The 13,502-nt window shown below is 45.3% G+C and overlaps 1 protein-coding gene across 15 annotated transcripts in view; it reads left to right on the plus strand.

Moving 5' to 3' along the window:
- The window catches only part of tns1b (tensin 1b), a 94,351-nt gene that overhangs the window by 77,360 nt on the left and 3,489 nt on the right, over positions 1-13,502 (plus strand). For 9 of the 15 annotated variants that reach the window (XM_055052858.1, XM_055052853.1, XM_055052851.1 and 6 more), the window contains 13 exons: positions 1,122-1,202; positions 4,216-4,394; positions 4,470-4,608; positions 7,623-7,718; positions 7,954-7,980; positions 8,553-8,733; positions 8,846-9,852; positions 10,073-10,159; positions 11,712-11,840; positions 11,954-12,046; positions 12,944-13,021; positions 13,094-13,162; positions 13,262-13,288. In XM_055052858.1, coding sequence (XP_054908833.1) covers positions 1,122-1,202; positions 4,216-4,394; positions 4,470-4,608; positions 7,623-7,718; positions 7,954-7,980; positions 8,553-8,733; positions 8,846-9,852; positions 10,073-10,159; positions 11,712-11,840; positions 11,954-12,046; positions 12,944-13,021; positions 13,094-13,162; positions 13,262-13,288 — 2,193 coding nt within the window. The remainder of the gene's footprint in view (positions 1-1,121; positions 1,203-4,215; positions 4,395-4,469; positions 4,609-7,622; positions 7,719-7,953; positions 7,981-8,552; positions 8,734-8,845; positions 9,853-10,072; positions 10,160-11,711; positions 11,841-11,953; positions 12,047-12,943; positions 13,022-13,093; positions 13,163-13,261; positions 13,289-13,502) is intronic. The other 6 variants (XM_055052866.1, XM_055052856.1, XM_055052859.1 and 3 more) reach the window with 5 other exon arrangements.

Raw genomic sequence — 13,502 nt, forward strand, 5'->3', positions numbered from 1 at the left:
TTCAGTCCGGTCCGGTTCAGTCCGGTCAGGTTCAGTCCGGTCAGGTTCAGTCCGGTCCGGTTAGGTTCAGTCCAGTCCGGTCAGGTTCAGTCCGGTCAGGTTCAGTCCGGTCCGGTCAGGTTCAGTCCGGTCGGTTAGGTTCAGTCCGGTCAGGTTCAGTCCGGTCAGGTTCAGTCCGGTCAGGTTCAGTCCAGTCCGGTCAGGTTCAGTCCGGTCAGGTTCAGTCCGGTCAGGTTCAGTCCGGTCCGGTCAGGTTCAGTCTGGTCAGGTTCAGTCCGGTCAGGTTCAGTCCGGTCCGGTTAGGTTCAATCCGGTCCGGTTCGGACGGAGCTGCTGACATTTTGTCCATTGCTTGGGGGATGGAAAAATGTCATTGCTTACATCAAGCACAAGACATGACAGTATGTGAGACTCGTCATTGTAACGGCATGTTGCCATGTTGGGAGTCTGAGTTCAACCCGTCTGGGTTCAACCCGCCTGGCCGGTCAGAGTCCAGCTGGAAACCCGGGATCATCTGCCCAGGTTTTAGTTTCTCTGCCTGTTCTTGTCCCTGGCAGATCAGTTTGCTTTTGGCTTTAATTGTACAGAAATTAAGTCTCATGAAATGTGCAAACAATCTCTAAATAATGTATGATGGTTTCAAAATTTTAGATTTCAAAACGTGGAGTTTTCTTCTTCACATCTTGGCCTCATTTGGACTTTATGATTGTGAGCGGCAGGACAGAGACCAGAGGAGGTAAATGGCCGAAGCGTTCGCTGAAACGTAAACATGTTCTGCTCTTATCTGGTTTCCTGGCCGTCTCCATCACTCAGCCTGAAACAGGAAGAGATTTCCAGTCCAGCAGGTTGTCCAGATAAAAGCATCTGACATCCTGCAGATGGGATGAACTACAGCAGCAGAGAGCAAAGCACAAACACTTCATCTTAGTGATATTCAAATGTTTAACTCACTGTTTCATTTTAGTTTTGCTGTCATGTGGGAACGTTGTGTGATCTGAACAGGAGCACATGATGTCTGTTATCTTCTTCTTCTGCTGTTATTTTCAGATGACCTCATCCTCCCTCTGCTCGTCTTTCTTTATCATAATCTCCTTTCTTTCATCGTTCATCTGTTTGTCCAGAATATTCGGCTCGAGTCCAAAACATCAACCCCAGCATGACCTCTTCTCAGTCTGAGCAGCGCCGCTCTCACTCCCTGTCGGGTTGGTTCTCCCAGCCGGTCTGAAGGAACACTGCAGGAAAACACGATGATTTTCCTTCAGTCTGAGTGTCCCTTCAGTCTGAGTGTCCCTTCAGTCTGACTTCAAATTTTTCTGCTTTACCTTTTCAGTGTGTTGGGCTTGTGTTTGGCATTGAATCGTCTTTGTTTCACCTCTTCGTCCTCCATAAAATGTCTTTCCGTCATTCTCCAGCTTGAGAAACATCAACCTTCCTCACCACTAGTGTTTGTTCTGAGCTGCAGTTTCCTCTCTGAAGGTGAAGGAGTGGTCGGATCAGACCAGGGGGAGAACGTTAAAGTTTCACAAGAACGGGACAGAGGAGGAACAAAGGCGGCTCTGTGTCCTGCCAGGAGAGAGCGTGTCACAAGATCTGTTTTGCCAAAGTTGGGGAACAATGCAGCAGCCAGGATACACTGGCCTCATTCAAAACCACTTTTATCACTTCAACCGTTTTCATGATTTACAAAAGCAGACAAAGTAAAAGCAGACCACATTGTCCCAGTTGGAAGCATCAGTGGACCTGTTTGTCCTCTGGAAGCTGGTGGCCCAATCTTCACCAGAGGAAGATCCTTCCCAGAGATTCACCACAAACCACAGAGGTGGAATTAGGTAACGATGGGATTCACAGCAGAGCTGCTTTTCAGTCGTTCGTTTGGTTTGAGTGTCAGCAGGCGACGATCAGGAAGCCTCATGGATCCATCAGACTCGCCGTCATGTTGCGTCCACAGAATGATCGGAGAAAAGGCCTCATGGTTCTGGGATCAGCAGCTGGTAACCATTAGCTGTTACCATGGTGGCAGCATACTGTAACAGGGAGGTGTGTTTTGGACACATCTGGACCTCAGTTTTAGAGCTCTGTCTCTCTGGGTGTGTTTCTGTTTTAAAACCAGGAAAAAAACAGATTTTTCGAATATGAGTCGCAGCAGAACAGCTGTTCTCGTGTTGTCCTCCACCTTTTACTTCATTTACAGCAGAGACCAGGCCTTTGTCCACAGACCAGGCTTTGGTCCACAGACCAGGCCTTCGTCCACAGACCAGGCCTTCGTCCACACAGACCAGGCCTTTGTCCACAGACCAGGCTTTGGTCCACAGACCAGGCCTTCGTCCACAGACCAGGCTTTGGTCCACAGACCAGGCCTTCGTCCACAGACCAGGCCTTCGTCCACAGACCAGGCTTTCGTCCACAAACCAGGCCTTCGTCCACAGACCAGGCTTTGGTCCACAGACCAGGCCTTCGTCCACAGACCAGGCTTTGATCCACAGACCAGGCCTTCGTCCACAGACCAGGCTTTGGTCCACAGACCAGGCCTTCGTCCACAGACCAGGCTTTGGTCCACAGACCAGGCCTTCGTCCACAGACCAGGCCTTCGTCCACAGACCAGGCCTTCGTCCACACAGACCAGGCTTTCGTCCACACAGACCAGGCCTTCGTCCACAGACCAGGCCTTCGTCCACACAGACCAGGCCTTCGTCCACACAGACCAGGCCTTCGTCCACACAGACCAGGCCTTCGTCCACACAGACCAGGCTTTCGTCCACACAGACCAGGCCTTCGTCCACACAGACAGGCTTTCGTCCACACAGACCAGGCCTTCGTCCACACAGACCAGGCCTTCGTCCACACAGACCAGGCTTTCGTCCACACAGACCAGGCCTTCGTCCACACAGACCAGGCCTTCGTCCACAGACCAGGCCTTCGTCCACACAGACCAGGCCTTCGTCCACACAGACCAGGCCTTCGTCCACACAGACCAGGCTTTCGTCCACACAGACCAGGCCTTCGTCCACACAGACCAGGCCTTCGTCCACACAGACCAGGCCTTCGTCCACACAGACCAGGCTTTCGTCCACACAGACCAGGCCTTCGTCCACACAGACCAGGCTTTCGTCCACACAGACAGGCTTTCGTCCACACAGACCAGGCCTTCGTCCACACAGACCAGGCCTTCGTCCACACATACCAGGCTTTCGTCCACACAGACCAGGCCCGTCCACACAGACCAGGCCTTCGTCCACACAGACCAGGCTTTCGTCCACACAGACCAGGCCTTCGTCCACTCAGACCAGGCCTTCGTCCACACAGACCAGGCCTTCGTCCACACAGCTCTGTCTTCAGAGCCTGCAGACCGAAGTACAGCAGTAAATTGCGTTTGCACCTTTGCTCAGAGGTCAGAGGTTTCCCACTGCCCAGAGTCACAATCCAATATGGCCGCATCCTGTGAAACTGTTCTGAAAGCTGAAGAAATAAAATGTTTATTGGTGCTTCTGATAGTTAGTATTGGATTAGACCGGCAGTGTAAACAGTGTTGTAATCTTTTAAACTGGACAGATAGAGTCTGAACTCCCAGCTGTTAAACTAAACATTCAGCATTGCAACTAAATATTTGGCTTCCTTAATAAATATTTAACATTTTACACATTTTAAATGATTTCCGTCAGTAATAAAGAAGGTGAAAATGAAATGTTTGATTTGGATGCAAACATCTGTTGGACCGTCTTGGTGATTCTTCCTCCTGGTGAAACATTGAAGCTGCAGAGGAAACTGCCTCAGAACAAACAGTTCACTAAAATGTTCTTTGTCTTAAACTTGTTTTCTTCCTGCTTTCCTCCAGTAAGAACAGATCTTGATCTAATACACTGATTCTGTTTTTGTGTCGTTTTTCCACTGTACACTTTGTTACCAATGTGCATAAAATCTTAACTCCAGTCCTGTTTGTTGTAATGCTGCTCGCTTTCCGCCTGGCTCTCCAAGTTGAAGCAGATTAATGAGAATCAGATTAACTGAGCGTTTGAGGAGCCGCTGGTGTTTGATTTGATGAAAAAGGAGCTTGTTTATCAACCCAGGTTGAGAATTTAACAGCATTTATTGGATATGACGTTGAATGTTGGCGTGCGTTTGCTCCTTTAGCAACTTTCTCCAGCGAGCATGTTGAATATGAAAGGGCGCTTTACTCGGACCAACAGGCATTTCTCATCTCTGACCTTTAACCCTCAGGGGTCCAGGCCCGTTCAGCACCTTCAGAGGAACCGACAATCCTTCCCCGACGTCGCATCACCAGTGAGGGACACTCTGACGCGCTGTCCCCAGATGTGCCTGTTCGTTCTCCAGTCCGGTGCGTTTCTCCAGAGTTCGTCAGCGCCATAGCCATGAACCCGGGGGGTCGACCCAAGGAGGTAGAAAACTCGTTCCGGACGCATCAAAACGTTTGAAGTGATTGTTTTGTGATTGGATTTTTTCTGCCTCTACAGAGAAACATGCACAGCTACCGGGAGGCCTTTGAGGAGATGGAGGGAGGCCCCGTCGGTCCGACACCCACCGTTGGTGGTGAGGCGTTACCCCAAACCCCTGCCTTCCCCGTCTCACCGCAAACCCCTTACTTCAATCTGTGTAAGTGTCTCTCCGGCTGACAGATGGCACTGTGGCGCTTTGACTTAGATACTTATGTAACTTATCCATGATTGATCATTTTTAAAATACAAGTTCAATTACAACCAACTTTTCTTCCTGTTTATGAAATAACAGGAAAGAAGGTTTGAAGGATTATAATGCTGATGAAAAAAATGTGACCATTCAATCTGGATGTTTAACTCTTCTTTCTATTAGTGTCTTATAGGTCATGTTGTCTTAACTTTTTTCAGTTTATTAAGTTCTGATCCAGTTAAATGTTCCTTCATTGGATTTCAGGCTGTTCACACATAACGAGGCTCCATTATGACTTTGTTTCATGGTTGTTCTACCACTAATTGAACAAAACCGTAATCAGACTTTATGGAAGCAACAATGGACGCCGCCGTCTATGGATTGATTTTCCAATTTGGATCGAATTGTTACTACCAATAATTAAAGTAGCTCACTGTCTTTCTGTTGATTAGCTCCATCCAAAGAGTCGGCTCTGCGTTCCTCAGCCATTGTTTGTGTTCAGATTTATTGCGTCTGAATTCTTCTATTTTGACAATGCATGTAACATGTCAGTGACATGAGCGTCAGATACACACTTTAAAAACTATTGGATAGCTATCTGATTTGTACCGCGTATAAAAGTGTCATGAATCAGATTTTTTTTTAGGGTTAACAGATTTGAATTGGGTCTTTCAGGCAAAGATGGGATATGGGTGGCCTTCACCTGATATGTGAACGTAGCCTAGAGGCTAAAGCACATCCGCACCGGTCCCTGATCCAACAGGAAATCAGATTGGATGATTTAGGCACCAATTAACATGGGGTCAACAGGGTCACAGACCGTTGGTGATTCCTCCATGACTGCATCTCCAAAGGACCAAGATGGCCCTGGGGTCTATCTGGTCACACAGCAAATGGAGGGGAACACAGTGGGACAGTAAAACACGAACAAACTTAAATCTTTTACTCACCGAAAAAAGCAGTGTACTTACCCTCAGAATCAGCAAACTAAATCAAAAAGTGACACAGCGATCTTCTTCCAGTTCTCTCTCGCAAATATCCAGAGAGGCCACTGCGTAGAGACTTAGTCAGCAAATAATTAATGCAAGTGATGCATTTTGGACCCAAGTTAGCTTCCTCAATAACTACATGCCTAGTTTTTAGTTTCCCAGGTCAGTTCCTCTGCTGTCGTCTTTACGTCCTCAGCAGGTAACGCTGTTCTTAACTCTACATTTTCTCAGCTTGGCACAAAATGTAGCGTAGAAGTAAAAATCACCGATTCCTCAGCCAGTCTTGTTGGAAATGCATGTTTGAGGACCAGTGCAGTTTGTTCTCAGTAGAAGATGCTGAAGGTGCTTCAGTCTTCATGTCTCTCCCACTCGTACCATCTATGACCAAAAGGTTCGGTTTCAAAGATTTGATTGCAATTCTTTGGTAAGTGGAGGGAGTCCCACCGTCCCAACCCGTCAGCCATACTGACCCCTGCTCTGTGCCTCAGTGTCTCTCTGCCCATCACTTATCACAGCCCTGCACGGCTTTGGCGTGAAAATCACACGAGAGCAGCAGTGTGACCAGATGCAGAGCAGTCAAAGCCTCCAATGAAAACTGAAATCATGTTTTTATAAACCAAACTGTCAGCAGCTGCTGCTCTCCTGCTCCAGTTCCCATTGCTGCCCTGTTTCCCTGCCACAACCTGCTTCTGTCATTGTTATCTTTTTGTTGTTGTTCAGGATAATTACTTTTTGGCATGAAAATGATGAATCATCTCAGTGATTCAGCAAGAATAAAAGCCTTTTTCCAGAAACATAATCTCCAGTGTTTAGTGGAGTCGCTCCCATACTTCATTCAAAGCTGAACAGTCGATGTTCGGTCACATGATCGGTCACATGATCGGTCACATGGCTGCAGGATGTTCATGTTAGTCACACTTTACATAAATACAAGACGCAGACCACCTGGGGTCACCTGGTGCTTCCAGGAGGAAACTCTATGGAGACAGAGTTGCACCTTTCTTCCCTTCCAATGACTTTACTATTTCCATTCAGGAGTTTCAGCCATTTTGACAATCTTTTGAGGTATTGTGTGAATATCCATACAAATTACCATAATTTCTCACCATGTCTGATAAATGCCCCTCAAAACTATTCATGTCGCTTGCAGACACAAAAACCAGTTAGTAGGAGAGGACTGATTGAAGAGAAATATTATTAATATAAACATCTGCATAAAACATGGCAGCAAACTTCTGGAAGAATTTCAGCACAAAGCTCTGCGCTAAATGGTTCGACTGACGGACAGGAAGACACCTCCCTGCAAATAAGACAGTAGTATTTTTTTTATCATGGAACTAATTTCGACGCTTTGAATGAAGTATGGGAGAGCCTTTAGTTTCATACATCTTCATAAGAGGTTAAAAGTCGATTAACTGATAATGTATAAGCCTGTAAATCATATGTCTTAGTTCTAACTGGTAGGAAAAAAGTGTCAATTAAAAGGAACAAGCAGGTATTCGTCCAATAGCCTCTTATATGATCAGAGGTTAAAGCATATAAAAACCTTTGGCTTTATTTCAGTTTATCTCAGTTTTAACTTGGATGAGTTTATGTATCTTTCATGTTTTCTGCCTGATTTGCTTTTAGGCAAAGACTAAAACCTTCAATCAGATGTTCTTCATAGGTTCAGCTCAGCTCTGCTTTAATGCACCTTGTCCTACTAGGAGTCAGGTCGGGTCAGAGTTTGACTGTGATTGGTCACGTGCATGTTTTGATCCTCCATCAGAGCATGAAGCATGGGAACACCCACCTGAATATCTTTGTACCACCCAGACATGCTGATGGTTCCTTACCTGGTTGGTTGTTCAAATCACATTTCTAAGAGTTGACAGAAGTAAAAATAGTATCCTAAATGGAACCACAGTTTGTAAGTCAGACGGTCAACAGGTAACTGCTGTCAGCATGGCTGTAGGTCTGTCTTTGTGGTGCTAACTGGCCGTTTCCCTCCAGGTCGGTCTCCTCCTGGTCTTGCCAAGACTCCCCTGTCAGCTCTGGGCTTGAAGCCTCACAACCCGGCAGAAATCCTCCTCAACCAAACAGGCTCAGGTTGGTCCTGAAACCATGAAGACGTCTTTCGGGTCATGGGTCAGAGATTATTGTGCACTGGGTTCCTAATCAGTCATCTGAAGAAACAACAATGTTTAAATCAAAAGGATGGGATGTTGATTTGCTTAGAGCTGTAAGCTCCAAGAAAGATGACATTATCACTAGGACTGTGAATTCCTACATCATGTTCTTTACAATATGTTGTTTCTGGGTTATCTCCAATGATGCCAAACAGATGATGAGAGCAGTGAAAGGGAGGAAGGTAAGAGTTAGAGATTGTTGCTGGCACTCAAGCTCATAATCAGTAGCCACCTCATTTATCTTAAAGGGCGTTTATCATCATTTTTACATCATCACTTTCTAAAAATCATCACTGTCTCCTATAAGCGAGCCCACGTCCGTTTGATCCCGGCTTTGAGAAAGTTTCTTGTCTAGAGAAATTTGTGTGGTACTGTTCAGTTCCAGGAAATGAATCATGGTTGATATATACAGTTATGCTATTTTGCTTCAGTGGGCATCTGTTAAAAGGCTAACTGTGTTTCAAAAAATTGTAAAACATTTAAAAAAAACAACCTTTATTTTATTTTAAAGGGTTTGTAGGTTTTCTGACTGTTGATGATGGTGATTCGCCCTTTAAGATCCGTTTCACTTGTCCTTGTCAGCATCACCAGCTACTCATTAAAAAAAACCATTCACTATTAGTTCCTTCTCCTTTGACTTGTTTGTTCCATTGTATTAATCTCTTGCTCAAGGGAAAGAAACACAAATCAGAAACCAATCAATGTACAGCATGAAGCTATACATTTAAATCTTACACTTTTTATTTAAATCAAGGCCCAAGAAGCTATGTGGAGTCTGTGGCGAGGTCAGCAGTGGTCGGCGGACAGCCACCAACATCACCTCGGAGCCTTAGTCCGCCTGGAGACATCAAGAGTCAGCAGCGAGGTCCAAGTCCAACCACTCAAACACTGAACCCACCTTTATCCAGCAGCAGTCCCATCCAGGTCTCACAGGGGTGAGTCAGTTACGTAGTGCCAAGTCCTGGTTCTTGAACTAAGGCTACATTCATACACCAGGCAAATGCGACCCACACAACCCAACTAATAGATTTCTTCCCTCAATTGTAGAGATCATCTCCAAGCAGAAAGCAGCATTAGCACTCCATCCCAACTGACTGTTGATTCTGGGTTCCACTCACACCCTCCAGAAAGTTTGTATCCGATGCGCACGCCGTCAAATCAAGACCTAAATCCATCCACTTCTCCTTACTTGGACTCCAGCTCTCCAACCTCTTCCTACCTTGGATCTACAACCCCAACACTGTCCTATCTTGGTCCTAGCAGCCTACTGGGAAGCTATCCAGGCTCTGATCCCATCCCACCTCTCTCAGAGCCCTCAAAGACCAGACATGCCAATGACAGTCTCCAGCTACAACCGAACATCCACAGCTCCAACTATAATCCCGTCCTCCAGCAGAACTTCAGTGTTAAACAAGATGGATCCATCCAGACAGGTCAAAAACCCCCATCCAATGGCTTTGAGGTAGTAATGGCAGATCTTGATGGCAGTCCGATCCTTGGTCGTCAAGCACAGACCAGTCCAGTTCTCAGCAGACAGACTTCTCAGCACAGTCCGATCCTCAGCCGGCAGCCCTCCCTGGGTCAGCCCATTCAGAGCAGTCCTGTGCTTAGCCGACAGCCATCTAACACACACTCTCAAGGAAGCCCAGTGTTGGGCTGCCATCCATCTGTTACACAAATGTCCCAGAGAAGCCCAAGTTTAGATCGTCACCCCATGCACAGTGGTTACACCACACCAGATGAAAGACATGGAAATTTGTCGAGGCAGAGTAGCTCTTCGGGATATCAGGGGCCACCCACTCCCTCCTTTCCCATTTCCCCTGCTGGCTACTCAGATGGGGGGATGATGGGGATGAGTGGAGGTTTCAGGCAGGGTAGCCCAGCCCCTGGCTTCCAGCCACAGCTTCCAGAGAAGAGACGCATGTCAAGTGGCGATAGACCAAATGGAGCACTGTCCTATGGGACGCTAAATGGGAAGATCATGTCCCCAGGGAGTGGAGGGACTCCTGGCTACTTCCACACCCTCTCTGACTTCTCACGGTTCAATATGCATGGTAAGAACATCAATTTAGAGAAAACATACCTATTCAGATGTTCAGAAGGTTCTTTCAAGCTATCTCTAGCAGAATTAATGAATATCTGAATTCAGATTTGTCATGTCCTCAAGAGAAGATTTATGTGATAAAAGAGCCTTGAATTATGTTTCTATAACTGTATATCATCATATCACATCTTTCACAAAAAAAGGTTCTCATAGTTTTATTTTTACTGCAGATGGAAGCCCGGAGACCAAGCTGAATGTTAAATTTGTTCAGGACACAACCAAGTTCTGGTACAAGCCAGACATCTCCAGGGAGCAAGGTACACCGCTTGTAGACTGTTAAGATCACATTTTCAGCATCCGTGGGGTGATTTGTTTTAGTTGTTGGAAAAAAGGCTCCTTGCGTCCAGAAGGAGCAGCGAGGATTTGGCTTGAATAAATCATTGTTTTGTTGTCTTGACCATGTGTAATTTGTGGATCTGGATGAGAATCACTACACAGGTCCCTTCAGGTATTTTGTGAGGAGTTTTGCATGAAAACAGTTTCTTTTGAAAGCTATTCTCTCTTGGTATTCCCAAAGCACTGACTTTGGGAATACAAAGTCAAAATTTTCAGAACAAATTTATCTTGTTCTGGGGTTGGAGTGTTTATGTTCATGAACTGTATGTGAAGCTGTAGTTATGATGGAAAGGAGTGTCTGTTAATCTCAGGTCATCATCTTTGGTTTGTTGTCTTCAGCATCTCAGGGAGCAGAAAGTAGAGCCATTGCCCCTCCCCATTAAAAGTAATCAGTCAAAGTAATTGAGGCATTGATCAGGATGCCTCCTGCATGAATTCTTTCAGAGAAGCAGTAAGAAACTGGCTCTAGCACCAGCCCCATTCGCATTGATATGCTGCGAATGGATCCTTGGTTCCCCCACCAAACACACGTCTGGACACTGGCTGGGTTTCTTCAAAATTCCTTTTTTTGTTTTGCATTATGAATCAAGTAAGGAGTCATTTACAGTTTATCTTGTGTTCTTTCGGCTTGGTTAATGCTGGGACGTGCGTTTTAGGAGGTGTGTTATGTTTTCATTTAATGCTGCACAGATGGCTAAATATTCATGGTTTTCACTCTGAGATGATGGGCATAATATCAGTGACCCTACAACATAATTTTGTATAAATAATGAATATGCATGTGGTCTTTGGTTTGGGTCAGTTGCCATCCTACATGCATTTTCTCCCTTGCGTTATGTTGCATCATCTTGAAATCATGCACAACTGCAATGACATCAGGCGCATGCAGTTTATATTTAGTGCAGTCCCAAAGAGTGAAAACCACAGCATATGTAGAGAATTACTGAATATCTCATTCATCTCTCTTAAACTGTCACATGTGCAGAAGTGCACCAGAAAGGACTAAACTCGACTCCTGAGTGTCTGAAACAAGTCGTCATGCTGGAGACCATGCTTTACTTCTTCATTTTAGAGCTTTTTTGCTTCTTCCTATCTTTATATGTTAGATCTCAAATCTAGTTAGTGTCACCTCTTTGCTATGGCTAAGAGTTTAAATTGAGAAATTACAACAATCTGTTTTTTTGTTAAAAAACAAACCGTAGTATTGTGATGTTCTTGTTACTCTATCTGCTGGAACAAACTCATCTTTTTGCCCATTATTCTTTTAAAATCCATGCAAAGCAACATTAATCTCATGATACTCATGTTTTAGAAGGTTTATACCAGAATAGTGTCTGGAAATTGAATAATCAGAGATTCTCTTGTATAAAAGTATCAGTGCTCTACAGAGGCACAGTGATTGGCTGGTTGACTATCTGAAGGCAACATCCACACTTCCTCTGATGTATTCGTAAATGTGTTGTGTGATTACAGCCATCAACCTGCTGAAAGACAGAGAGCCGGGAGCCTTCGTCATCAGAGACAGCCACTCGTTCAGAGGGGCGTACGGCTTGGCCATGAAGGTGGCGTCTCCTCCACCCTCTGTGCATCAGAGCAAGAAAGGTAGCTTAGGAAGCTTAATACTGTTGTCTAGATTTGGCCCCAGTTAAGGTTGAGATAATATCTTGACAACTGAGAACTGGTTCGATGTTAATCGGTTGTTCTGTGCCATGCAGGTGACATCACCAACGAGCTGGTGAGGCACTTCCTGATTGAGAGCAGTCCTAAAGGAGTTAAGCTGAAAGGCTGCCCCAATGAGCCTTATTTTGGTAAGCAGAGATACATGAAGCAGGCATCTTCGCACAATTAGACAAGGCCAACTTAAGTACATATCTGCTTTTCTCCAGCTTATTAAAATGGTGAATATATAATCTACTTTAACATTGTGGATTGTTTTCAATGGGGTTAAGTCACTAGAGCAACGGAGCCACGTTGCTCTAATGACTTGAGCAACGTGTCATTGCTCAAGTCATTAACAACGACACATTGCATGACACATGCATACTTGGATGGAAAACTGTCCTGCATGAAACCAATGTCTGTTTTCCTGAATCACTGTTTGAAGAAAATGTCTTCTAGAAACTAGCAGCAGGTTCTGAAGTTAAATTCGAGGCCATCTTCAATCCAAAAAGCCCAATCAAGTCTTTACCACACCTCACCCTTCCCAGCAGGAAGTGAACCTCTGTAGCTGTTACTGATCCACCAACAGGACCGTCCATCTGGTCCTTCGAGAGTCACTCATTTCATCCATAAAACCTTTGTAGAATCTGTCTTCAGACATTTCTTTGCCCAGTCAAGGTGATTCTTGTTCAGCAGTGGTTGGGTGAACTGCTGATCTTCTTGTCCTCTCGTCCCTCCAAGATGGCAGTTATAAACTATGACAGATGGATTCCTGGTAGCTTCAGGTTTGATTCTTCTCAAATCCTAAGCAAGTCATTGGTGTCTTTATCTCTCAACTCGCTTCTGTTGCCTATTTGACCCAAAACAACAGAAACATTTGACTGTTCTGTGATCACACCTTGACATCTTAGTCATTTGCAGAGTGCTGCATCCTTTTGGGAGAGTGTTGGTGATTATTGGCTAAATGTCTCCTTATTTTCTTTCACAAGTTGAGGCTACTTTGAGTATGAAATATTAATTGAAAGAGTTGTTTTTCTGTTTGGCAGGTTGTCTCTCTGCTTTGGTCTACCAGCATGCCATCACACCCCTGGCGCTGCCCTGCAAGCTCCTCATCCCTACCACAGGTATTGATTGACCTTCCACTCTGTTTGTAAAAACATTTTTTTTTTTTACGGCTGTAAATGTTTTTTCTGTAGATTTGATGGAAGAAACTCCAGAGGTCACAGCTACAAACCCGCTGGCTGAAAGGCTGAAACAAGGAGCAGGTAACACATCTAAAAACGTTCATTCTGCTGTTGAAGTTCAGTTATCTGGTGTCAGACGCAGCGTTTAGATTCTCACAACCTGACTCCTTGTTATCTCAGTGCAGAGGGCCCCAGCTGAGTCCCATGGTAAAGCCTTTTCACATCTGGAATGTGCATCTTACATGTTGGTCTATGTTCTTAACAGCAGCGTCCAGCATCTCCTCAGTAACGTTTCTGTGGAATGCTTTTCCTCCTAAAACTCCCAGATTCCTTCCTGAAGCATGATCCACGTTAAAACGTTTTCTGCATGAACTGAGATGATCCTGCTCAACACGTTTGATCCATTCGGGGTGATTTCTGT

The sequence above is a fragment of the Poeciliopsis prolifica genome, unplaced genomic scaffold, assembly GCF_027474105.1.
Source record: "Poeciliopsis prolifica strain line A6 unplaced genomic scaffold, Auburn_PproV2 SCAFFOLD036, whole genome shotgun sequence".
Classification (NCBI taxonomy): Eukaryota; Metazoa; Chordata; class Actinopteri; order Cyprinodontiformes; family Poeciliidae; genus Poeciliopsis; species Poeciliopsis prolifica.